The 27,100-nt window shown below is 41.8% G+C and overlaps 1 protein-coding gene across 1 annotated transcript in view; it reads right to left on the reverse strand.

Moving 5' to 3' along the window:
- The window catches only part of LOC123995950 (zona pellucida-like domain-containing protein 1), a 50,938-nt gene that overhangs the window by 7,960 nt on the left and 15,878 nt on the right, over positions 1-27,100 (reverse strand). Inside the window, exons 7-9 of the mRNA XM_046299602.1 lie at positions 14,954-15,034; positions 14,682-14,853; positions 14,416-14,518 (exon numbers count right to left, since the gene is read on the reverse strand). Coding sequence (XP_046155558.1) covers positions 14,416-14,518; positions 14,682-14,853; positions 14,954-15,034 — 356 coding nt within the window. The remainder of the gene's footprint in view (positions 1-14,415; positions 14,519-14,681; positions 14,854-14,953; positions 15,035-27,100) is intronic.

Below are 27,100 nucleotides of genomic sequence, written 5' to 3' on the forward strand. Positions count from 1 at the left end.
TAGACATAGTTTCAGGCTTTTATTTTGATAAATGAGCGTGAAGGATCATACTCCATAAGTGGAGAGGTGGGGGCTCTCAGAGTGAGTTTGTGCGCAATTGAGTAAAGCCGCCATTGTTCTTCTCGCTGTTATGGAAAAAGCTACACACTCGGTTGATATATTATCGAATATATATTTTTAAAACTACCTGACGAATGATTATAAAAAATGTTTGACATGTATCTGTGGACATTATGAAGACTATTTGGAATTTCCGTCTGTGTTGTTGTGACTGCTCTTTCCTGTGGATTTCTGAACATATCGCGACAAACAAACGTTGGTATTTTGGGTATAAATAATAATCTTTATGGAACAAAAGGAACATTTGCTGTGTAACTGGGAGTCTCGTAAGTGAAAACATCCGAAGATCATCAAAGGTAAACGGTTAATTTGATTGCTTTTCTGATTGCTGTTCAGTTTGGGATGAGTTGGACCGCAGAGTGAAGGAAAAGCAGCCAACGAGTGCTCAGCATATGTGGGAATTACTTCACGACTGTTGGAAAAGCATTCCAGGTGAAGTTGGTTGAGAGAATGTCAAGAGTGTACAAAGCTGTCATCAAGGGAAATGGTGGCTACTTTGAGCATTCTAAAATATATTTAGATTTGTTTAACACTTTTTTGGTTACGACATCATTCCATTTGTGTTATTTCATAGTTTGGATGTCTTCTATTAGTTTACAATGTAGAACATATTCAAAAATAAAAACCCTTGAATGAGTAGAGTAAGTGTGTCCAAACTTTTGACTGGTACTGTATGGTGAAGGTTCTATGGTTGTATGGCAGTGTCAAGGTATTACCATATTGGTTATACCAATACGTTTAAATGAACAGGAGATACAGTAGGTGACCACAGGTTGATGTCAGATGTTACTTGTTTGTATTACTCTCTACCTATATTTCTTTACATAGTAGTTAACCCCATCTACAGATCATTTTAGACCAGGTTGAATATGACTGAAAAAGTTGCTTTTTAACAAACACTGACAACAAATAATATAATGTGGCAAAGACACCAGTTATACCATATACAGTCAGATCCAAGAGAATTGGCAACCTTGATAAAGATGAGCAAAAAAAAACTAAAATCAATAATATGAGCTATACGGTATGCTCAATAATTTATTTTAAATGTTTGTATTTTACCCCCCTTTTCTCCCCAAATTTCGATCTTCTCTCATCACTGTAACTCCCAAATGGAATCGGGAGGTGAAGGTTGAGTCATGCATACTCCGAAACATAACCTGCCAAACCACACTCCTTAACACCAGCCCACTTAACCCGGAAGCCAGCCGCACCAACGTGTCGGAGGAAACATCGTTCACCTGACGACCGAGCCTGCAAGCGCCCGGCCCACCACAAGGAATCGCTAGAGCGCAATGAGCCAAGTAAAGCCCCCCCAGACAAACCATCCCCTAAACCGGACAACACTGGGCCAATTGTGCGATGCAGTGCCTTATAGACCGTTGCGCCACTCGGGAGGCAAAAAACATTTTATACGAATACAGTTGTTCCCATAAAGAGATTGTTTAACAAGTTATATTATATGTAGATTAAGGATATCAAGGATCTGGAAAGGTTATGCATGGAGGAATGGCCTAAGATCCCTCTCAATGTGTTCTCCAACCTCAGAAAACATTTTTTAAAGGCTTATTGCCGTTATCCTCGTAAGGTGAGATTTGAAAAGTATTGAAACATAGGTGCCAAGGCTTTTGACCTATATCTTTGAGAGGAACAAATATTATGTCTTAATATCTGGGCAATTGTATTAGAATAAAACAGAATTTTCAAATGTTTTGAGCATACAATAAGGCTCAGCATTTTTCTTATTTATTTTATACAGTCTTTTTTGCTCATCATTATCAGGAGTGCCAATAATGTTGGACTTTTTCCACATTTTTTGTGTTACAGCCTGGATTTAAAATGGATTAAATGTAAAAAGTTTTGGTCCCCTAATGTAAAAGTGGATTTATGTTTAAAAAAATGAAAAGCTGAAATGTCTTGAGTCAATAAGTATAAAACCCCTTTGTTATGGCAAGCCTAAACAAGTTTGCTTAACAAGTCACATAATACATTGCATGGACACAGTGTGTGCAATAATAGGTTTAACATGATTTTTGAATGACTACCTCCTTTCTATACCCCACACATACAGATAATTCTAAGGTCCCTCAGTCAAGGAGTGAATTTCAAGCAGATTCAACCACAAAGACCAGGGAGGTTTTCCAATGCCTTGCCAAGAAGGGCAACTATTGGTAGATGGGTACAAAAGCAGACATTGAATATCACTTTGAGCACGGTCAAGTTATTAATGACACTTTGGATGGTGTATCAATACACCAAGTCACTACAAAAAGATACAGGCATCCTTCTAAACTCAGTTGCTGGAGATGAAGGAAACCGCTCAGGGGCTTTACCGCCAGGCCAATGGTGACTTTAAATCTGAGTTTAATGGCTGTGATAGGAGAAAACTGAGGATGGATTAAAACTTATTGAGGATAGGGGGCAGTATTTTCACTTTGGATGAATTGCGTGCCCATAGTGAACTGCATCCTACTCTGTCCTAGATTGCTAATATATGCATATTATTATTACTATTGGGTAGAAAACACTGAAGTTTCTAAAACTGTTTGAATTATGTCTGTGAGTATAACAGAACTCATAGGGCATGCAATCTTCCAAACAAGAAGTGAAATTCTGAATGTGGGACAACTTTGACGTCATCGCCCCCTCCTTTCCCAACAAGATATGGATCTGGTACTTCCTACGCCTTCCACTAGATTTCCTCATTCAGTAGAAAGTGGAATGGAGCATTTGCTGTGAACTTTGACCGAATGGGAGGGGAAATAGTGTCCCGACAGAATGCCATTTTTCTGTGGTGCATTTCTCTGTAGGTGCTACCGCTGTTCCATTTGTCTCCAGCTGAAAACGTATGATCCGGTTGGAACGTTATTGGATATATATGAAAATAACATCCTGAAGATTGATTCTCTACTTAGTTTGACCAGTTTATTCGACCTGGAATATATCTTTTGGAAGTTTTCGTGTGAATATCCTGGACCAGCAGTCAGTTTTTGGGCACGTGAGCTGAAAGTGATAGCAAATGCAGCTACTTGGACACTAGTATTGGACATTATGGAACAAAACAATTATTTATTGTGGACTCATTGCACTACATTCTGATGAAAGATCATCAAAGGTAAGGGAATATTTATGTTGTAATTTCGTATTTCTGTTGACTCCAACATGGCGGAGAAATACATTTACGTCTGAGCTCTGTCTCAGATTATTGCAATGTTAGTCTTTTTCCGTAACGTTTAAAAAGAATCTGACACAGCGGTTGCATTAAGAACCAGTGTATCTTTAATTATATGTAGAACATGTATCTTTAGTCAAAGTTTATGATGAGTATTTCTGTTATCTGGCGTAGCTTTCTGTAATTCCTCCGGATATTTTGGATGAAGTTCTGAACATGGCGTCATTGTAAACCGAGATTTGTGGATATAAATATGCATATTATCGAACAAAACATAAATGTATTGTGTAACATGTCATATGAGTGTCATCTGATGAAGATTTTCAAAAGGTTAGTAATTCATTTTATCTCTAATCCTGCTTTTGTGAGTCTATCTTTGGCTGGAAAAAATGGCTGCGTTTTCCCTTTGATTTGGTGGTGGTCTAACATAAATATATGTTGTGTTTTCGCTGTAAAACATTTTACAAATCGGACATGATGGGTAGATCAACAAGATGTTTATCTTTCATTTGAGGTATTGGACTTGTTAATGTGTGAAAGTTAAATATATATATAAAAAATAATATTTTTGAATTCCCTGCGCCACCTTTTCAGCTGGTTTTAACAACATTGTAGTTACTCCACAATATTAACCTAATTGACAGAGTTAAAAAGAAGGAAGCCTACACAGAAAAACATATTCCAAATCATGCATCCTGTTTGCAACACAGGCACCAAAGTAATACTGCAAAAATGTTGCAAAGCAACTCACTTTTGTTCTGAAAACAAAGTGTTTGGGGGAAAATCCAATGCGGCACATTACGGATTACCACAGTCCATATTTTCAAGCATTGGAGGCTGCATAATGCCATTGGTATGCTTGTAATTGTTAAGGACTGGGAAGTTTTTCAGGAAAAAAAATTATGGACTGGAGCTAAACACAGGCAAAATTCTAGAGGTTCAGTTTGCTTTTCACCAGACACTTTCAGATGAATTTACCTTTCAACAGGACAATAACCTAAAACACAAGGCCAAATCTACACCGGAGTTGCTTACCAAGAAGACAGTGGCCAAGTTACACTCTTTACTTAAATCTGCTTGAAAATCTATGGCAAGACTTGAAAATGGTTATCTAGCAATGATCAACAACCAATTTGTCTGAATTTTGAAAATAACCATTGATCTTTTCAAAGATTGTACAATCCATGTGAGCAAAGCTGTTAGCGACTTACCCAGAAAGACTGTAAACATTTCTAAAAACGTGTTTTCACTCTATTATTATGGGGTATTGTGTGTAATAATATTTAATCAATTTTGAATTCAGGCTGTAACAACAAAATGTGGAATAAGTCAAGGGGAATGGATACTTTCTGAAGGCACTGTATATGTGACTCACCACTTGGATTCGGTCTAATGTAGCAAAATGTGAAATAGTGTTTTTTACATTGATAAAAGCAGAGCCACAGAGCTACAAAACGGTATATCATACACTGCATTTGAGGAACAATGGGAAAGTAATTGGGCTTTAAAAGTTGATCAACTTGTAAACTCACTTTTGAGAAAATCGCCTTTTAATGTTTTGATATCCAGTGAAGAGCTCTTTGTCTACACCCATTCAGCATTGTTCACAACCTCCTAAACTTTCTCCCCACCCATTTCATTTAGCTCAGAGCGCACAGTTGACTGACGCTCTGGCCGACAATTTGTTTACCTCTGGATAACATGAAAACCGCCTAACCAGCTCTGCTGGCAACAATTTCAGTACGCTTTTTGACAGACGTTTACTGACACTGGCCATATTCAACGGGTGTTGTATACACGTCATGTAACGTTAACTAATGAGCCAGACAGCTAACGTTAGCTAGTTAAACAAAAATGTACCCTAGGGGCCAGGGAAAATGTTGGCCTTTTATCAACGCATTTCATGCAATTCTACGTCATTTGACTGGAGCCTGGAGGCTACTTTGACAATGACAAACAGAACCTGAGAGCAATAAAAACGTCATTGTCTTGAATCCATCAATAGCCTAGGTGTGTGGAGACACATATTGTATGCTACAATACGAGGAGGAAATTATAGCATAAAAATGCTTTACATTTTCAATGACTCACCCATTGATGCGCAGCTCACTTGCTGGTGATGGCCCATGCGCTCGTGCAAAAAATGAGTGTCTCTCTAAACAATATTTGAATGTTGATCAAATATTTTGGTAGCCTACAGCACAGTCTTCTCTTTTCAGCAGGAGCCATTTGCTTTCCAACCTGTATTTTCCCTCTGTTGTATTTGAAATAGGGCAGATCCTCACCAGACATCACTGACAACAACGTCGCCTATGGGCACAAACCCACCGTTGCTGGACCAGACAGGACTGGCAAAAAGTGGTCTTCACTGACGAGTCGTGGTTTTGCCTCACCAGGGGCGATGGTAGGATTTGCGTTTATTCTCGAAGGAATGAGCATTACACCGAGGCCTGTACTCTGGAGCCGGATCGATTTGGAGGTGGAGGGTCCATCATGGTCTGGGGCGGTGTGTCACAGCATCATCAGACTTAGCTTGTTGTCATTGCAGGCAATCTCAATGCTGTGCGTTACAGGGAAGACATCCTCCTCCCTCATGTGGTACCCTTCCTGTAGGCTCATCCTGACATGACCCTTCAGCATTACAATGCCACCAGCCATACTGATCATTCTGTGCATGATTGCCTGCAAGACAGGAATGTCAGTGTTCTGCCATGGCCAGCGAAGACCCGGATCTCAATCCCATTGAGCACGTCTGGGACCTATTGAATCTGAGGGTGAGGGCAACGGCCATTCCCCCCAGAAATGTCCGGGAACTTGCAGGTGCCTTGGTGGAAGAGTGGGGTAATATCTCACAGCACTGACAGATGTGTCGGCATCGAGTAATTGTCTCTGTTCCCCTCCCAGTTAGGGGGAGTGATGAGCTCTACAGCAGAGTCTCACAACTCAATCGCTGGTTGAAAACTGTTTTCTGCCCCTCCCAAAAGATAGAATTTGTAGATAATTAGCCCTCTTTCTGGGACTCACCTACAAACAGGACCAAGCCTGACCTGCTGAGGAGTGACTTACTCCATCTGAGCTGGAGGGGTGCTCTCATCTTATCTACCAACATAGACAGGGCTCTAACTCCTCTAGCTCCACAATGAAATAGGGTGCAGGCAGCAGGCTGTTAGCCAGCCTGCCAGCATAGTGGAGTCTGCCACTAGCACAGTCAGTGTAGACAGCTCAGCTATCACCATTGAGACCGTGTCTGTGCCTCGCCTTAGGTTGGGCAAAACTAAACATGGAGGTGTTCGCCTTAGCAATCTCACTAGGATAAAGACCACCTCCATTCCTGTCATTATTGAAAGAGATCATGATACCTCACATCTCAAAATAGGGTTACTTAATGTTAGACCCTTACTTCAAAGGCAATTATAGTCAATGAACTAATCACTGATCATAATCTTGATGTGATTGGCCTGACTGAAGCATTGCTTAAGCCTGATGAATTTACGGTGTTAAATGAGGCCTCACCTCCTGGCTACACTAGTGACCATATCCCCCGTGCATCCCGCAAAGGCGGAGGTGATGCTAACATTTACGATAGCAAATTTCAATTTACAAAAAAAATGACGTTTTCGTATTTTGAGCTTCTAGTCATGAAATCTATGCAGCCTACTCAATCACTTTTTATAGCTACTGTTTACAGGCCTCCTAGGCCATATACAGCGTTCCTCACTGAGTTCCCTGAATTCCTATCGGACTTGTAGTCATAGCAGATAATATTCTAATCTTTTGTGACTTTAATATTCACATGGAAAAGTCCACAGACCCACTCCAAAAGGCTTTCGGAGCCATCAACGACTCAGTGGGTTTTGTCCAACATGTCTCTGGACCCACTCACTGTCACAGTCATACTCTGGACCAAGTTTTGTCCCATGGAATAAATGTTGTGGATCTTAATGATTTTCTTCATAATCCTGGACTATCGGACCACCATTTTATTATGTTTGCAATTGCAACAAATAATCTGCTCAGACCCCAACCAAGGAACATCAAAAGTCGTGCTATAAATTCACAGACAACACAAAGATATCTTGATGTCCTTCCAGATTCCCTCTGTCTACCCAAGGATGCAAAAATCAGTTAACCACTTAACTGAGGAACTCAATTTAACCTTGCGCAATACCCTAGATGCAGTTGCACCCCTAAAAACTAAAAACATTTCTCATAACAAACTAGCTCCCTGGTACACAGAAAATACCCGAGCTCTGAAGCAAGCTTCCAGGAAATTGGAACGGAAATGGCGCCACACCAAACTGGAAGTCTTCCGACTAGCTTGGAAACACAGTACCGTGCAGTACCGAAGAGCCCTTACTGCTGCTCGATCATCCTATTTTTTAAACTTAATTGAGGAAAATAAGAACAATCCGAAATTCCTTTTTAATACGGTCGCAAAGCTATCTAAAAAGCAGCATTCCCCTAGAGAGGATGACTTTCACTTTAGCAGTGATAAATTCATAAACTTCTTTGAGGAAAAGATTATGATTATTAGAAAGCAAATTACAAACTCCTCTTTAAATCTGCGTATTCCTTCAAAGCTCAGTTGTCCTGAGTCTGCACAACTCTGCCAGGACCTAGGATCAAGAGAGACGCTCAAGTGTTTTAGTAATATATCTCTTGACACAATGATGAAAATAATCATGGCCTCTAAACCTTCAAGCTGCATACTGGACACTATTCCAACTAAACTACTGAAAGAGCTGCTTCCTGTGCTTGGCCCTCCTATGTTGAACATAATAAACGGCTCTCTATCCACCGGATGTGTACCAAACTCACTGAAAGTGGCAGTAATAAAGCCTCTCTTGAAAAAGCCAAACCTTGACCCAGAAAATATAAAAAACTATCGGCCTATATCGAAACTTCCATTCCTCTCAAAATTTTTAGAAAAGGCTGTTGCGCAGCAACTCACTGCCTTTCTGAAGACAAACAATGTATACGAAATGCTTCAGTCTGGTTTTAGATCCCATCATAGCACTGAGACGGCACTTATGAAGGTGGTAAATTACATTTTAATGGCATCGGACCGAGGCTCTGCATCTGTCCTCGTGCTCCTAGACCTTATTGCTGCTTTTGATACCATCGATCACCACATTCTTTTGGAGAGATTGGAAACCCAAATTGGTCTACACGGACAAGTTCTGGCCTGGTTTAGATCTTATCTGTCAGAAAGAAATCAGTTTGTCTCTGTGAATGGTTTGTCCTCTGACAAATCAACTGTAAATTTTGGTGTTCCTCAAGGTTCCGTTTTAGGACCACTATTGTTTTCACTATATATTTTACCTCTTGGGGATGTTATTTGAAAACATAATGTTAACTTTCACTGCTATGCGGATGACACACAGCTGTACATTTCAATGAAACATGGTGAAGGCCCAAAATTGCACTTGCTAGAAGCATGTGTTTCAGACATAAGGAAGTGGATGGCTGCAAATGTTCTACTTTTAAACTCGGACAAACCAGAGATGCTTGTTCTAGGTCCCAAGAAACAAAGAGATCTTCTGTTGAATCTGACAATTAATCTTAATGGTTGTACAGTCGTCTCAAATAAAACTGTGAAGGACCTCGGCGTTACTCTGGACCCTGATCTCTTTTTTGAAGAACATATCAAGACCATTTCAAGGCCAGCTTTTTTCCATCTACATTTCATTGCAAAACTCAGAAACTTTCTGTCCAAAAATGATGCAGAAAAATTAATCCATGCTTTTGTCACTTCTAGGTTAGACTACTGCAATGCTCTACCTTCCGGCTACCCGGATAAAGCACTAAATAAACTTCAGTTGGTGCTAAATACGGCTGCTAGAATCCTGACTAGAACCAAAAAATTTGATCATATTACTCCAGTGCTAGCCTCTCTACACTGGCTTCCTGTCAAAGCAAGGGCTGATTTCAAGGTTTTACTGCTAACCTACAAAGCATTACATGGGCTTGCTCCTAGCTATCTCTCTGATTTGGTCCTGCCGTACATACCTACACTTACGCTACGGTCACAAGACACAGGCCTCCTAATTGTCCCTAGAATTTCTAAGCAAACAGCTGGAGGCAGGGCTTTCTCCTATAGAGCTCCATTTTTATGGAACGGTCTGCTGCTCCAGTTTCAACTGTTCTGCCTTATTATTATTCAACCATGCTGGTTATTTATGAACATTTGAACATCTTGGCCATGTTCTGTTATAATCTCCACCCGGCACAGCCAGAAGAGGACTGGCCACTCCACATAGCCTGGTTCCTCTCTAGGTTTTTTCCTAGGTTTTGGCCTTTCTAGGGAGTTTTTCCTAGCCACCGTGCTTCTACACCAGCATTGCTTGCTGTTTTGGGTTTTAGGCTGGGTTTCTGTACAGCACTTTGAGATATCAGCTGATGTACGAAGGGCTATATACATTTTGTAATTTTTGATTTGATTTGATCTGGTGCAGTCAATGAGGAAGTAGTATTTAATGCAGCTTTTGGCCACACCAGATACTGACTTACTTTTGACCCCCCCTTTTGTTCAGGGACACATTATTCAATTTCTGTTAGTCACATGTTTGTGGAACTTGTTAAGTTTGTCTCAGTTGTTGAATCTTATGTTCATACAAATATTTTTACATGTTAAAACCTGTTGCGACTCTAGGGGCAGTATTTTCATTTTTTGAAAAAAAAGTTCCCGTTTTAAACGGGATATTTTGTCAGGACAAGATGCTAGAATATGCATATAATTGACAGCTTTGGGTAGAAAACACTAACATTTCCAAAACTGTAAAGATATTGTCTGTGAGTATAACAGAACTGATGTTGCAGGCGAAAGCCTAAAAAAAATCCAATCCGGCAGTGCCCCATATTTTGAAAGCGCTGCGTTCCAATGAGTCCCTATTGAGCTGTGAATGTGCTATCAACCAGCTTACACTTTCTACGTATTCCCCAAGGTGTCTACAGCATTGTGACGTAGTTTTACGCATTTATGTTGAAGAATAGCCGTAGGCGGCTACATTGCGTAAGTGGTCACCTGATGGCTCCCAGGGTGACTCTCGTGTAAAATACAGAGGTAGCCATTACTCCAATCGGTCCTACTGAAAAACTAACTGTCCCGACAGATATATTATCGAATAGACATTTGAAAAACACCTTGAGGATTGATTATAAACAACATTTGCCATGTTTCTGTCGATATTATAGAGCTAATTTGGAATATTTTTAGCTGTTTTCGTGACTGCAATTTACGGGCGATTTCTCAGCCAAACGTGAAGAACAAACAGAGCTATTTCGCCTACAAAAATAATATTTTGTGAAAAAAGGAACATTGGCTAGCTAACTGGGAATCTCGTGAGTGAAAACATCCGAAGCTCATCAAAGTTAAACGATTTAATTTGATTGCTTTTCTGATTTCCGTGACCAAGTTACCTGCTGCTAGCTGGACAAAATGCTATGCTAGGCTATCGATAAACTTACACAAATGCTTGTCTAGCTTTGGCTTTAAAGCATATTTGGCTTTAAAGCATATTTTGAAAATCTGAGATGACAAGTGTGATTAACAAAAGGCTAAGCTGTGTCTCAATATATTTCATTTGTGATTTTAATGAATAGGAATATTTTCTAGGGATATTTATGTCCGTTGCATTATGCTAATTAGTTTCAGGCGATGATTACGCTCCCGCATGCGGGATGGGGAGTCAGTAGAGGTTAAGTTTGCTGAAAATAAACGCAGTTGACAGTGAGAGGGTGTTTCTTTTTTTGCTGGGTTTAGGTGTGAAATATGCTGTAAGTCCCCGAGTGAATAGGGTTGGGAACCCAAGGATTAGACTATTTGCTATTTTGTAAAAGATAACTCTTTCCATTCCATTGTCCAGGGAAGGAGGAGACAAAACGTTACATTTGAGTGGGACTCGAACAACATTTAAATCTCTTCACCAATTTTGCCTAGAAGGCCAATGCACTATCCATTGCAGCACAGAGCCTTTCTGATAAGAAGCCAAATTGAGTGTGCCGGACTAAGCCCGTCTCCGTCAAAGTAAGCTAGTTAACCAACAGTGAACAAAGTGCCAACACTGCCTAACATTAGGTTCTAACTAGAATAGCAAACAGCTCTGGGAAACAAATAACAACATCCTCTAGGGAGCCAGCTATTTAATGTTTGCTAGCTAGCTAACAGTACACTTTAGCTTGAGACATACAGCTAGCTAGCTAAACAATGAACCTATTTAGGTAAACAACGTTTAAGATCACACACACGTCATGTTAGCTAATGAGCCAGCCAGCTAACGTTAGCCAGTTAAACAATGAACAAAGTGGCAACAATGCCACAGTGTTGAGAGCTAACCAACCAAGTCCAATATTAGCTAGCTAACATTAGACTAACTAGAAAAGCAAACGGCTCTGGGAAACAAATAATAACATCAGATAGGGAGCCAGCCAGCTAATTTTAGCTAGCTAACTAACAGTACCCTTTAGCTTGAAATTAAACCACTTAGTCAAAATTTGAGATGTGCAATATATGAAAATGTAGCTACCTAAAGCTAGACTATCACATAGCCTTCCTGACATTCCTGATAGCCTTCCTGACATCTCCCTGTCAGGAAGGCTATCCTTAGTTTGAAGACGTAATCCGGAGACAGGTGTTTTCTCCATCTCTTTAGCTATCATACTCTAATTCCACTGATTTCAAAACTTGATCCTCCAGAAAATGGAGAGCAACACTTAAGCTGCTCCACTGCACAATACGTTTATAATAAAGCTGCGTTCGTCAGGTTTACCAACACAGACTGACGAGCTCAAATAGACGCTTTCTCTATGGCAGACCAATCCAAACTTCTCTCTCAGCATGTCCAGCCCACATTATCTCAGCCAATCATGGCTAGTGGGAAGGTTGCTAACTTTTTCTGTGGCTTAACCAACAAAGCTCGTAATTTAACAACTTTATTCATATATACAGATGGCATACAAGTTTGTTATTAATGCACATGAAAGATCACATGTTCGATTAGGCATTTCTGCCAAAAAACGCATTTGATTTTAAAAAATTGTTTACATTCAAACTGCTCTCCTGTGAAGTGGTGACTTGTCACTTATGCCTAGTTTCCTGAATCGGGTCACATATACAGTGCCTTGCGAAAGTATTCGGCCCCCTTGAACTTTGACCTTTTGCCACATTTCAGGCTTCAAACATAAAGATATAAAACTGTATTTTTTTGTAAAGAATCAACAACAAGTGGGACACAATCATGAAGTGGAACAACATTTATTGGATATTTCAAACTTTTTTAACAAATCAAAAACAGAAAAATTGGGCATGCAAAATTATTCAGCCCCCTTCAGTTAATACTTTGTAGCGCCACCTTTTGCTGCGATTACAGCTGTAAGTCGATTGGGGTATGTCTCTATCAGTTTTGCACATCGAGAGACTGACATTTTTTCCCATTCCTCCTTGCAAAACAGCTCGAGCTCAGTGAGGTTGGATGGAGAGCATTTGTGAACAGCAGTTTTCAGTTCTTTCCACAGATTCTCAATTGGATTCAGGTCTGGACTTTGACTTGGCCATTCTAACACCTGGATATGTTTATTTTTGAACCATTCCATTGTAGATTTTGCTTTATGTTTTGGATCATTGTCTTGTTGGAAGACAAATCTCCGTCCCAGTCTCAGGTCTTTTGCAGACTCCATCAGGTTTTCTTCCAGAATGGTCCTGTATTTGGCCCCATCCATCTTCCCGTCAATTTGAACCATCTTCCCTGTCCCTGCTGAAGAAAAGCAGGCCCAAACCATGATGCTGCCACCACCATGTTTGACAGTGGGGATGGTGTGTTCAGGGTGATGCGCTGTGTTGCTTTTACGCCAAACATAACGTTTTGCATTGTTGCCAAAGAGTTCAATTTTGGTTTCATCTGACCAGAGCACCTTCTTCCACATGTTTGGTGTGTCTCCCAGGTGGCTTGTGGCAAACTTTAAACTACACTTTTTATGGATATCTTTAAGAAATGGCTTTCTTCTTGCCACTAGTCCATAAAGGCCAGATTTGTGCAATATACGACTGATTGTTGTCCTATGGACAGAGTCTCCCACCTCAGTTGTAGATCTCTGCAGTTCATCCAGAGTGATCATGGGTCTCTTGGCTGCATCTCTGATCAGTCTTCTCCTTGTATGAGCTGAAAGTTTAGAGGGACAGCCAGGTCTTGGTAGATTTGCAGTGGTCTGATACTCCTTCCATTTCAATATTATTGCTTGCACAGTGCTCCTTGGGATGTTTAAAGCTTGGGAAATCTTTTTGTATCCAAATCCGGCTTTAAACTTCTTCACAACAGTATCTCGGACCTGCCTGGTGTGTTCCTTGTTCTTCATGATGCTCTCTGCGCTTTTAACGGACCGCTGAGACTATCACAGTGCAGGTGCATTTATACGGAGACTTGATTACACACAGGTGGATTGTATTTATCATCATTAGTCATTTAGGTCAACATTGGATCATTCAGAGATCCTCACTGAACTACTGTAGAGAGTTTGCTGCACTGAAAGTAAAGGGGCTGAATAATTTCGCACGCACAATTTTTCAGTCTTTGATTTGTTAAAAAAGTTTGAAATATCCAATAAATTTCGTTCCACTTCATGATTGTGTCCCACTTGTTGTTGATTCTTCACAAAAAAATACAGTTTTATATCTTTATGTTTGAAGCCTGAAATGTGGCAAAAGGTCGCAAAGTTCAAGGGGGCCGAATAATTTCGCAAGGCACTGTAATAGTATATACCTCAACGAGTACATTAAAAATGTTTATTTAACTAGGCAAGTCAGTTTAGAAGAAATCCTTATATACAATGACAGCCTACACCAGCCCGGACCAATTGTGCACCGCCCTATGGGACTCTCAATCACGACCGGTTGTGATACAGCCTGGATTTGAATCAGGGTGTCTGTAGTGACACCTCTAGCACTGAGATGCAGTGCCTTAGACCGCTGGGCCACTCAGACCAAAATTAGAATGTGATCTTGCGTTGGGTTGGTCTGCATTCTCTCCTGTTCATTCAACTCTTTAGTACAGGGGTGGATTTGGAATAGGGCATGTGCCAGGGGCGGATGATTGAGGGGGAGGGAGGAGGTGGATAGTTGCGAGGCGTACCGCTCCTTGTGATTATTGGCCCAGCAGTAATGATAGCGTTTCCTGATGCAGAGTTTGATTCCGTCCTCTCTGAGACGTCCCGCTTCTTTCTACTACCACAGATCTGTGGAGACAAGACAGGGATATGTGTCTTTAATCCAAATATTTTTGCTTTGAGTTCAAATTACCAGCATGTTATTAAAGGTACCAAGTCATTGCTTTGTTTCTCATCTTGGTGTGAATGCCTTTTGGACTAATATTGCCAGAGGTCACCCTCAGAACCTCACCGGCATGAGCATGGGGCAGTCATCGGCTCGACATAGCTTGGTAACGCAGTGCAGGAAGACGGTAGACATTTTCTGGTTCTTGTGCTTGACAAAGCGAAACACTTCAAAGGCAAAACGGCCCATTTGACTCTTCCCATTCTCAAACACAGTTGTCTGTGGGTCTTTGTCACAGCTGGTTCAGAAACAAAGACAAAACAACAAAACAGATCGGAAAAATCACACTACCGCACTGTTCAAGGAAATTGCTTCAGAGTAACATGCATAAGAATTACCTAAAGAAGAGGTCATAGCGAAGTTCATCATTTGGATTCCCAGAGGCAGTGGTGTAACAGTAGTCCATCAGAACATTCCATCTATTTTAGCAGGGAGAAGGAAAAATATGGTAAATGGTAATTAAAATAGGAATGATTGCGCTAGGATCAAACAATCTGAAAGAGGGGTCTGGTCTTATCACCTCAGGACAAGGGCCTCCCTTTCTCCAGCAAGGTTAGCATTGAGTCACTGAGGATTAGGCTGCATCCCTTTCAGTCATGGCGTCTGTCCTACCATGTGTTATCGGCAGAGATAGTAGGTCAGTGACAGAGGGGCCCCAGCAAACAAGTCCACATTGGCACGATATTGTCCCCATGTAGGCTGCCAACATTTGGGCCAATGAGCCTTGGCTCATTGGCTCTACATTTGCACCCAAGGCATTTGCCCAGTGATTCCCAGTGTGGGCAGACCATATGTAAAGGCAGTAAAGGCACTTTGCCTGAAATAAGGTCATATTTTCCCAGCAAACATGCCCACATAGGCACAATGGCCCGTGTTGGGCTGGTGTGGGCTTGTTGTGGCCTGGCCCATGTTAGGCTGTTGTGGAATAGCCCATGCCAACCTTATCCACCGAATACCCACATGGGGCCAATGGGGTGATGTTTGTGGGGCATTTCTTAATTGACAGAGTAGTGACACAGTTAATAGCATTATGGGCCACTCCTCTTGCATTTCCCTTTGAATTTTGTTTTACTTCAACACTCTATTTGGTCAAGAAAATATACAAATGTAATGAGCCTGTATAATTATCCCATGGTCCTCTGTATCTCAATTGGTGGGCCTGCACCACGAGGGGGCTAATGATTCAAACTTTAGCCCCCTCAGTTTTAATTTTATGTTCCTATTTAAAAATAGTTAAGAAGTTTAAAATGATTGAGTGACAGGTTGGCTCCAAAAAAAATGGTATCTCCGCAGCACTGTGTCAGCATTATGGACAGGGTGCTCTGCGGTGTGTGTAGGCAGCCTAGTTTCATAGACTAGACATAGTAAACGTAGTAAATGTAAATCCGGGACACTTAAATTTGTATGATATGTTACGTTTGGTATCGTTACATAAAACAGAAGGTTACATAAAGGTGCAATATGCAGAAATCCCACCACCATTTCCTGATTGCTAAAATGGAATAGTTTGACTAATTTCAGTTTGTGACAAAAAAAACTGTCATTCTGTAGAGAATCATTGTACCATCTAAACCGGTGTGAAATACATTTTCCATAACCAAAAATATTATATTTTCAAAACAAAACTTAACGGGAAGCATAGAAGAGTGCACATAGAACAGATCTATTACTTCTTAGACTTGCTTTCAATGAGAATGATAGATCTCTAACTGAACATATATATGAATTTGGTCGGATCGCCCAAAAAGTTACAATTTGTAAGTTTTGCAAATTCATAAATACATATTTTACCAAATTCGCAACATGTACAAAAATGGATGGACATTCTAAAATAATACATAACATATCATACTAAATGCAGTGTCTCGGATTTATGTACAGAATAATACAAAATGCTGAGACCAGATTTCAAAAGCTTCATGTTTATTGTTGTATAGTGTGATTATTAGCGGAATTCAATATAATTCCAATGCAAGAACCCCCCCAAAATGTAGCCCCCTCAGTGAATTAAAACTGTCCCCTTAGTCGCTTTATCCTGATGCCAGGTCTGTCAGTTGGTAGAGCATGGCGGTTGCAGCAGGGGTGCTATAGAAAGCCACTGGGCAGTTAGGTATGACTCCTTTGAGTTTCCGTAAAAAAATATTGCATGCTACAATACGAGGAGGATATTACAGCCCTAAAAATGCTTTCCAGTTTCAATGGCTCACCCAATAATACGCAGCTCACTCTCTCGTGATGGTAAGGCCGATGCGTTCGTGCCAAAAGAGAGTCTCTCTAAACAATATTTGAAAGTTGATCAAATATTTTGGTAGCCTACAGCATAGCTTCTCTTTTCAGCAGGAGCCATTTGCTTTCCAACCTGTATTTCCCTCGATTGTATTTGAAATATTGCGAAAGGCCTGTTTTGTCTGCCTGCTGTTTTTACTACACATTCCTGACTGTAGACTAGTCCATGTTATTAGGCTACAATCCACAGCTATTGATCCACTGGCGCTAAAATATAGGCCTTCTCATTGTGTAATAGGCTATTCTGAATTATAATTCATTTCTGAACAGACAGCAGTAATTATATAACTTGGTAAATGTATTTCAATTGATCAGGGGAGTTCTGCAGTTCATTCAGAACCCTTCATGTGTCTATGATTCTATAAGGAAATAAATTATATAGTGCAACGCTTGAGAAATCCAGGCTCATGTCTATCAGAGTAGAGAGAGAGAGAGAGAGCAATATCATAGAAAGTTAAGTTAGAAAGCATAAACCCGGGCCTACCCAAATCAACTCTTAGAATGTTAGGCCCAGGCTGAAAATCTATTTTTTAACATTACGCTGTTTTGTGGGGGCAGAATCATTAAATAATAGACAACTCGAATGAACTTCGATCGCCTTTATTATAATTTTTTCATTTAAAATAATTTCTCATGCCAGGAGAGGTACAGGATCCGGCCAAATAGGTTCCAGAACAAAACAGTCCAAAATGGAGAGGTGTCGGATCCTGTTCCAACAAGATCCAGCTCAAATTAAACTCTATGGGACGATTGAGCTAACTAGGCTAATGTTATTAGCATAAGGTTGTAAGTAACAAACAAAAAATCCCAGGACATAGACCTATCTGATATGGGCAGAAAGCTTCAATTCTGGTTTATCTAAATGCACTGTCCAATTTACAGTAGTTATTACAGTGAAATAATACCTTGCTATTGTTTGAGGAGAGTGCACAATTATGAACTTGAAAATGTATTAATAAACAAATTAGGCACATTTGGGCAGTCTTGATACAACATTTTGAACAGACATGCAATGGCTCAATGGATTAGTCTAAAACGTTGCATACACCACTGCCATCTAGTGGTCAAAATCTAAATTGAGCCTGGGCTAGAATAATTAACTCAGCAAAAAAATAAACATCCCTTTTTCAGGACCATGTCTTTCAAAGATAATTTGTAAAAATCCATATAACTTCACAGATCTTCAGTGTAAAGGGTTTAAACACTGTTTCCCATGCTTGTTGAATGAGCCATAAACAATTAATGAACATGCACCTGTGGAACGGTCATTAAGACACTAACAGCTTACAGATGGTTGACAATTAAGGTCACAGTTATGAAAACTTAGGACACTAAAGACGCCTTTCTACTGACTGAAAAACACAAATAATTATGCCCAAAGTCCCTGCTCATCTGCGTGAATGTGCCTTAGGCATGCTGCAAGGAGGCATGAGGACTGCAGATGTGGCCAGGGCAATACAATTCAAAGTCTGTACTGTGAGACGCCTAAGACAGCGCTATAGGGAGACAGGACGGATAGCTGATCGTCCTCGCAGTGGCAGACCACTTGTAACACCGGCACAGGATCGGTACATCCGAACATCACACCTGTGGGACCGGTACAGGATGGCAACAACAACTGCCTGAGTTTCACCAGGAACGCACAATCCCTCTATCAGTGCTCAGACTGTCCGCAATAGGCTGAGAGAGGCTGGAATGAGGGCTTGTAGGCCTGTTGTAAGGCAGGTCCTCACCAGACATCACTGGCAACAACGTCGCCTATGGGCACAAACCCACCGTCGATGGACCAGACAGGATTGGCAAAAAGTGCTCTTCACTGATGCGTCGCGGTTTTGTTTCACCAGGGGTGATGGTCGGATTTGCTTTTATCGTCGAAGGAATGAGCATTACACCGAGGCCTGTACTCTGTAGCCGGATCCATTTTAATTTCTGTTAGTCACATGTCTGTGGAACTTGTTCAGATTATGATCTCAGTTGTTGAATCTTGTTATGTTCATACAAATATTTACAAATGTAAAGAAGTTAGGGTTAGAAAATAAACAGTTGATGGTGAGGACATTTACATTATGGCCTTTATCTTGCATTTCAAAAATTATGGTACAAAAAAAATATTTTACCAGATCTGTGTTATACAGTGGGGCAAAAAAAGTATTTAGTCAGCCACCAATTGTGCAAGTTCTCCCACTTAAAAAGATGAGAGAGGCCTGTAATTTACATCATAGGTGAACTTCAACTTTGACAGATAAATTAGATTTTTTTTCTCCAGAAAATCACATTGTAGGATTTTTAATGAATTTATTTGCAAATTATGGTGGAAAATAAGTATTTGGTCAATAACAAAAGTTTATCTCAATACTTTGTTATATGTACCTATGATGAAAATTACAGGCCTCTCTCATCTTTTTAAGTGGGAGAACTTGCACAATTGGTGGCTGATTAAATACTTTTTTGCCCCACTGTATATAATGTGTTATATTCTCCTACATTAATTTCACATTTCCACAAACTTCAAAGTGTTCCCTTTAAGAATAAGGATAAGATGCGCCTGAGAAGAAGGCTGACATTTTACATGGTCCTATCCAATTGTGTTTTTTTGTTCATTTCCTTGCGTTGTTTGTAACTTATGTTGTACATAATGTTGCTGCTACCATCTCTAATGTCGGAAAATAACTTCTGGACATCAGGACTGCGATTACTCACCACGGAGTCATGGCTGAATGATGACATTATCAACATACAGCTGGCTGGTTATACACTGTATCGGCAGGATAGAACAGCGGCGTCTGATAAGATGAGGGGCGGCGGACTTTGTTTTTTTGTAAACAACAGCTGGTGCAATATGTCTAAGGAAGTCTCGAGATTTTGCTTGCCTGAAGTAGAGTATCTCATGATAAGCTGTAGACCACACAATCTACCTAGAGAGTGCTCTTCTGTACTTTTTGTAGCTGCCTACATACCACCACAGACTGAGGCTGGCACTAAGACCGCACTCAATGAGCTGCATTCCAACCTAAGCAAACAGGAAAATGGTCACCCAGAGACGGCTCTCCTAGTGGCCGGGGACTTTAATGCAGGGAATCTTAATTAAAATCAGTCTTACCAAATTTCTATCAGCATTTAAATGTGCACCCAGAGGAGGAAAAAAAAATACAAAAATAAAACTGGTCCACCTTTACTCCACACACAGAGATGCATACAAAGCTCTCCCTCGCCCTCCATTTGGTAAATCTGACCTTAATTCTATCCTCCTGATTCCTGCTTACAAGCAAAAATTTAAGCAGGAACTACCAGTGACTCGATTAATAAAAAAGTCAGATGAAGCAGATGCTAAGCTACAGGACTGTTATGCTAGCACAGACTGGAATATGTTCCTGGATTCCTCCGATGGCATTGAGGAGTACACCAAAACAGTTATTGGCTTCATCAATAAGTGCATCGATGATGTCAACCCCATAGTGACCACACGTACATACCCCAACCAGAAGCCATGGATTACAAGCAACAGCCACACTGAGCTAAAGGCTAGAGCTGCCGCTTTCAAGGAGCTGGACTCTAACCCGGAAGCTTATAAGAAATCCCGCTATGCCTTCTGACGAACAATCAAACAGGCAAAGCATCAATACAGGACTAAGATCGAATCGTACTCCACCACCTCTGACGCTTGTCGGATGTGCCAGGACTTGCAGAGCTGAGAGCTGCCCAGTGACAAGCCTACCAGGTGAGCTAAACTGATTCTATGCTCGCTTCGAGGCAAAAACACTGAAACATGCATGAGATCACCAGCTGTTCCGGACAACTGTGTGGTCATGCTGTCCGCAGCCTATGTGAGAAAGACCTTTAAACAGGACAACATTCACAAGGCAGCAGGGCCAGAAGGATTACCAGGACGTGTACTGCGAGCATGCACTGACCAACTGGCAAGTGTCCTCACTGACATTTTCAACCTGTCCCTGACTGAGTCTGTAATATCAACATGTTTCAAGCAGACCACCATAGTCCCTGCACCCAATAACACTAAAGGTAACCTCCCTAAATGACTACTGGCCCGTAGCACTCACATCTGCAGCCATGAAGTGCTTTGAAAGGCTGGTCATGGCTCACAACACCATTATCCCAGAAACCCTAGACCCACTCTAATTTGCATACCCCCCTAACAGATCCACAGATGATGCAATCTCTATTGCACGCCACACTGCCCTTTCCCACCTGGACAAAATGAACACCTATGTGATTGATATATTCATTGACTACAGCTCAGTCTTCAACACCATAGTGCCCTCAAAGCTCATCACTAAGCTAAGGATCCAGGGACTAAACACCTCCCTCTGCAACTGGATCCTAGACTTCCTGATGGGCTTGCCCCCCAGGTGGTAAGGGTAGGTAACAACATCTGCCATGCTGATCCTCACCACAGGGGCCTCTCAGGGGTGCGTGCTCAGTCCCCTCCTTTTCACTCATGACTGCATGGCTAGGCATGACTCCAACACCATCATTCATTTTGCAGATGACAACAGTGGTAGGCTTGATCACCGACAACGGCGAGACAGCCTATAGGGAGGTGGTCAGAGACCTGGCCGCGTGGTGCAAGGACAACAATCACTCCCTCAACATGATCAGACAATGGAGATGATTGTGGACTACCAGAAAAAGAGGCCCGAGCACGCCCCCATTCTCATCGACGGGCTGTAGTGGAGCAGATTGAGAGCTTCAAGTTCCTTGGTATCCACATCACCAACAAACTATCATGGTCCATGCACACTAAGACAGTTGTGAAGAGGGCACAACAAAACCTGCTCTTTAATTAGTTGTTACTTTTTTCTTATTCATATTTTTGTCCTGCATTGCTGGTTAGGGGCTTGTAAAGTAAGCATAAGGTCTACTACACCTGTTGTATTCGGTGCATGTGACTAATAACATTTGATTTGATTTCAAATGGAATCAAGACTATGCATGTCCTTGCTTCAGGTAGTTAGATTTTTTAAGCACAGGCCATATCACAACATGTTGCAGAACTCATGAGCAGCATGGTTTTCCAACCAGTTGAAAATATGCGTTGGTACTTAATTCGCCTCCCTGCGGACCTGGCATCCTTTCACTCCCTCCTCTCTACATTTTCCTCCTCTGTCTCTGCTGCTAAAGCCACTTTCTACCACGCTAAATTCCAAGCATCTGCCTCTAACCCTAGGAAGCTCTTTGCCACCTTCTCCTCCCTCCTGAATCCTCCGCCCCCTCCCCCCCCCTCCTCCCTCTCTGCAGATGACTTCGTCAACCATTTTGAAAAGAAGGTCGACGACATCCGATCCTCGTTTGCTAAGTCAAACGACACCGCTGGTTCTGCTCACACTGCCCTACCCTGTGCTCTGACCTCTTTCTCCCCTCTCTCTCCAGATGAAATCTCGCGTCTTGTGACGGCCGGCCGCCCAACAACCTGCCCGCTTGACCCTATCCCCTCCTCTCTTCTCCAGACCATTTCCGGAGACCTTCTCCCTTACCTCACCTCGCTCATCAACTCATCCCTGACCGCTGGCTACGTCCCTTCCGTCTTCAAGAGAGCGAGAGTTGCACCCCTTCTGAAAAAACCTACACTCGATCCCTCCGATGTCAACAATTACAGACCAGTATCCCTTCTTTCTTTTCTCTCCAAAACTCTTGAACGTGCCGTCCTTGGCCAGCTCTCCCGCTATCTCTCTCTGAATGACCTTCTTGATCCAAATCAGTCAGGTTTCAAGACTAGTCATTCAACTGAGACTGCTCTCCTCTGTATCACGGAGGCGCTCCACACTGCTAAAGCTAACTCTCTCTCCTCTGCTCTCATCCTTCTAGATCTATCGGCTGCCTTCGATACTGTGAACCATCAGATCCTCCTCTCCACCCTCTCCGAGTTGGGCATCTCCGGCGCGGCCCACGCTTGGATTGCGTCCTACCTGACAGGTCGCTCCTACCAGGTGGCGTGGCGAGAATCTGTCTCCTCACCACGCGCTCTCACCACTGGTGTCCCCAGGGCTCTGTTCTTGGCCCTCTCCTATTCTCGCTATACACCAAGTCACTTGGCTCTGTCATAACCTCACATGGTCTCTCTTATCATTGCTATGCAGACGACACACAATTAATCTTCTCCTTTCCCCCTTCTGATGACCAGGTGGCGAATCGCATCTCTGCATGTCTGGCAGACATATCAGTGTGGATGACGGATCACCACCTCAAGCTGAACCTCGGCAAGACGGAGCTGCTCTTCCTCCCGGGGAAGGACTGCCCGTTCCATGATCTCGCCATCACGGTTGACAACTCCATTGTGTCCTCCTCCCAGAGCGCCAAGAACCTTGGCGTGATCCTGGACAACACCCTGTCGTTCTCAACCAACATCAAGGCGGTGGCCCGTTCCTGTAGGTTCATGCTCTACAACATCCGCAGAGTACGACCCTGCCTCACACAGGAAGCGGCGCAGGTCCTAATCCAGGCACTTGTCATCTCCCGTCTGGATTACTGCAACTCGCTGTTGGCTGGGCTCCCTGCCTGTGCCATTAAACCCCTTCAACTCATCCAGAACGCCGCAGCCCGTCTGGTGTTCAACCTTCCCAAGTTCTCTCACGTCACCCCGCTCCTCCGTTCTCTCCACTGGCTTCCAGTTGAAGCTCGCATCCGCTACAAGACCATGGTGCTTGCCTACGGAGCTGTGAGGGGAACGGCACCTCAGTACCTCCAGGCTCTGATCAGGCCCTACACCCAAACAAGGGCACTGCGTTCATCCACCTCTGGCCTGCTCGCCTCCCTACCACTGAGGAAGTACAGCTCCCGCTCAGCCCAGTCAAAACTGTTCGCTGCCCTGGCCCCCCCAATGGTGGAACAAAGTCCCTCACGACGCCAGGACAGCGGAGTCAATCACCACCTTCCGGAGACACCTGAAACCCCACCTCTTTAAGGAATACCTAGGATAGGATAAGTAATCCCTCTCACCCCACCCCCCCCCTAAGTTTTAGATGCACTATTGTTAAGTGACTGTCCCACTGGATGTCATAAGGTGAATGCACCAATTTGTAAGTCGCTCTGGATAAGAGCGTCTGCTAAATGACTTAAATGTAAATGTAAATGTAATTTAATGAATATGATGTCAGTTCGGTTGCCATTTGAGACATTCTTATTAATAATAGGATGACAAACTGTGTCCTGGAAAGTCTACACATTATAGTTATCAGATTCACATGGTTTTCAAAAGGGTAAAGCTCTGCTCACTCAGTGGCCCGCCCATGTGAAGAAACATTGGTTGTAAACTATGAAACATACCCTCTCTCCTATATAAAGCCCTTGACGGAAATGTAACCTCCTGTTCCGAGGACGTGAGGACGACTGTCCCATGTTAAAAGGACCAACATGTCAACTACAGAACTAAGCCGAACCTCAGCGTGAGCTTTGGTTGCGAATAGTATGAACTTTGAACTCTTATTCACCACAGAAGTGATACCTCCTAGCTGTTGAGTTAGTAGCGGCCACTGTAAACATGGGCTAGGAAAGGACGGACGACGGATCCAGTCTAACACTCAATGACGATACTACAACGTATCCAGTTTGCCACCAGAGACATTCTTCCGAGGACAGGAAGATCTCTGTTGGGCAACACGGCCTTCCATCTACAACCCACCTATTGAGGCACAGCTCAGAGTAAATATTTATTGCATTTTCCTATTCCAAATGGGCGGTAATTTAGAATGCATAAGATACTGTATTTACGATAGCATAGCTTCTCCCTTTGTTCCTCAGTCTTCCCGCTCTTTCACTCAAACCCAACCCCCTTTCCTTTGTGTAACCAGTCGTCATGTCGGCTCCGTCCACCAGGGACATTTTCTGTTTGACTTAATTTGCATTCTGTGTATATGTAATTCTGTGTGATTAGTTCGGTATTTAGTAAATAAATAATTAAACCAAAGTTTGTATTGCTGATTCAACTTGTTAGCCAGGGATCGTGAAGATATCCAAGAATTTACAACTTTCAGATGAGACTGAAATAAGGTGACGATTAATATAAAATATTGCTAGGTCTTTAAGAGTTTATTCGGAAGATAACAGCTCTATAAACATGATTTTGTGGTTCCCTGACTTTCTAGTCAATTATCTACCTGATTAGCTTAATCGGGTAATATTAATTACGGAGAAATGATTTTTATAGAATAGCATATCATATCACTTAATCCGGCATAGCCATTGACACGACAATGGTATGAGGGCCAGTTTGGGAATTTAGCCAGGTCACCATGTTTAACACCTCTACTCTTATGATAAGTGCCATGAGATCTTTAGTGACCACAGAGAGTCAGGACACCCATTTGACGTCCTGTCCGAAAGACAGCACTCAGAGAGCAATGTCCCCAGTCACTGCCCTGAGGCATTATGATCTTTTTTTCTAGACCAGCAGAAAGACTTCCTCCTACTGGCCCTACAAAACCATTTCCAGCAGCATCTGGTCTCCCATCCAGGGACTGACCAGGACCAAGCCTCCGATAGGCTATGGTACAGGCAGGGAATAGGCACCCTTAGTGAGGCAGGCAAAAACTGCCATACACGGGATGATTAATTCAATTACAGGGAAACACAGCACTCCGACTAGAAGTGTGTCACAAAACAAACAATACCTCACAATGATGGGGTGCAGAGAACTGAACTAAATAGTGTGTGATAATGACATAGAGGTGTGTGAACCGGTGATTAGAATTCAGGTGATTGGGATCTGGAGAGTGAGCTGCGTTCAGGGGATCTACGTGTTTGAGAGTGTGAGTTGGAAGCAGACGTTACAAGGGGTAAGCGTGCTTTTTTCATTGTGGACAAACTCTTAATAGATGGACAGTTCTTCCGAGACAGCTCCATAACACCATGGCTGTACTAAATTCTGCAGGGACTTCAGGTTAGGTAGAAAAAAGTATGGGAACTGTAAAAATATCTGAACACTATGAAGTTGATATGAACACACGCACTCGCTTAAACATACTGTACGTACTTATAAATACACACACTTGATCTCTCTTTTCTCTCGCTCTCTTTCTCTCTCCGTTGTCAAGAACGTTCTATATGAATATGTGTTTGTTTGCCTATCTTTTCTATGTCTTTGTCTACATGTTTATCTATGTTTACAACAAGCAAGGGGAAGAAATCAGAACAGGGACATTGGGAAATGATAACATATTGTAAGGGATACATTTGTACTGTAGTGAAGCTGTCTATAGTAGAGGTCGACCGATTATGATTTTTCAATGCCGATGCAGATTATTGGAGGACCCCGAAAAAAGCCGATACAGATTAATCGGCCGATTTTAATATTTATATATATGTTTGTAATAATGACAATTATAACAATACTGAATGAACACTTATTTTAACTTAAAATAATACATCAATAAAATATATTTAGTCTCATATAAATAATGTTCAAGTTCCTTGCTCAGAGCATAAGAACATATGAAAGCTGGTGGTTCCTTTTAACATTAGTCTTCAATATTTCCAGGTAAGAAGTTTTCAGCTGTAGGATCATTTCTCTCTATATTTCATATACCTTTGACTATTGGATGTTCTAATAGGTACTTTAGTATTGCCAGCCTAATCTCGGGAGTTGATAGGCTTGAAGTCATAAACAGTGCAATGCTTGAAGCACAGCGAAGAGCTGCTGGCAAATGCAGGAAAGGGCTGTTTGAATGAATGCTTACGAGCCTGCTGCTGCCTACCACCGCTCAGTCAGACTGCTCTATCAAATCATATACTTAATTAGAATTAAATAACACAAAACACAGAAATATGAGCCTTAGGTCATTAATATACGTCAAATCCGGAAACGATCATTTCGAAAATAAAACGTTTATTCTTTCAGTGAAATATGGAACTGTTCCGTATTTTATCAAACAGGTGGCAACCATAAGTGTAAGTATTGCTGTTACTTTGCACAACCTTCAATGTTATGTCATAATTATGTACAATTATGGCAAATTAATTACGGTCTTTGTTAGGAAGAAGTGGTCTTCACACAATTCACAACGAGCCAGGCGGCCCAAACTGCTGCATATACCATGACTCTGCTTGCACAGAACGCAGGAGAAGTGACACAATTTCCCTAGTTAAAAGAAATTCATGTTTGCAGGCAATATTAACTAAATATGCAGTTTTAAATATATATACTTGTGTATTGATTTTAAGCAAGGCATTGATGTTTATGGTTAGGT

The sequence above is a fragment of the Oncorhynchus gorbuscha genome, linkage group LG14, assembly GCF_021184085.1.
Source record: "Oncorhynchus gorbuscha isolate QuinsamMale2020 ecotype Even-year linkage group LG14, OgorEven_v1.0, whole genome shotgun sequence".
In the NCBI taxonomy this organism is placed as follows: Eukaryota; Metazoa; Chordata; class Actinopteri; order Salmoniformes; family Salmonidae; genus Oncorhynchus; species Oncorhynchus gorbuscha.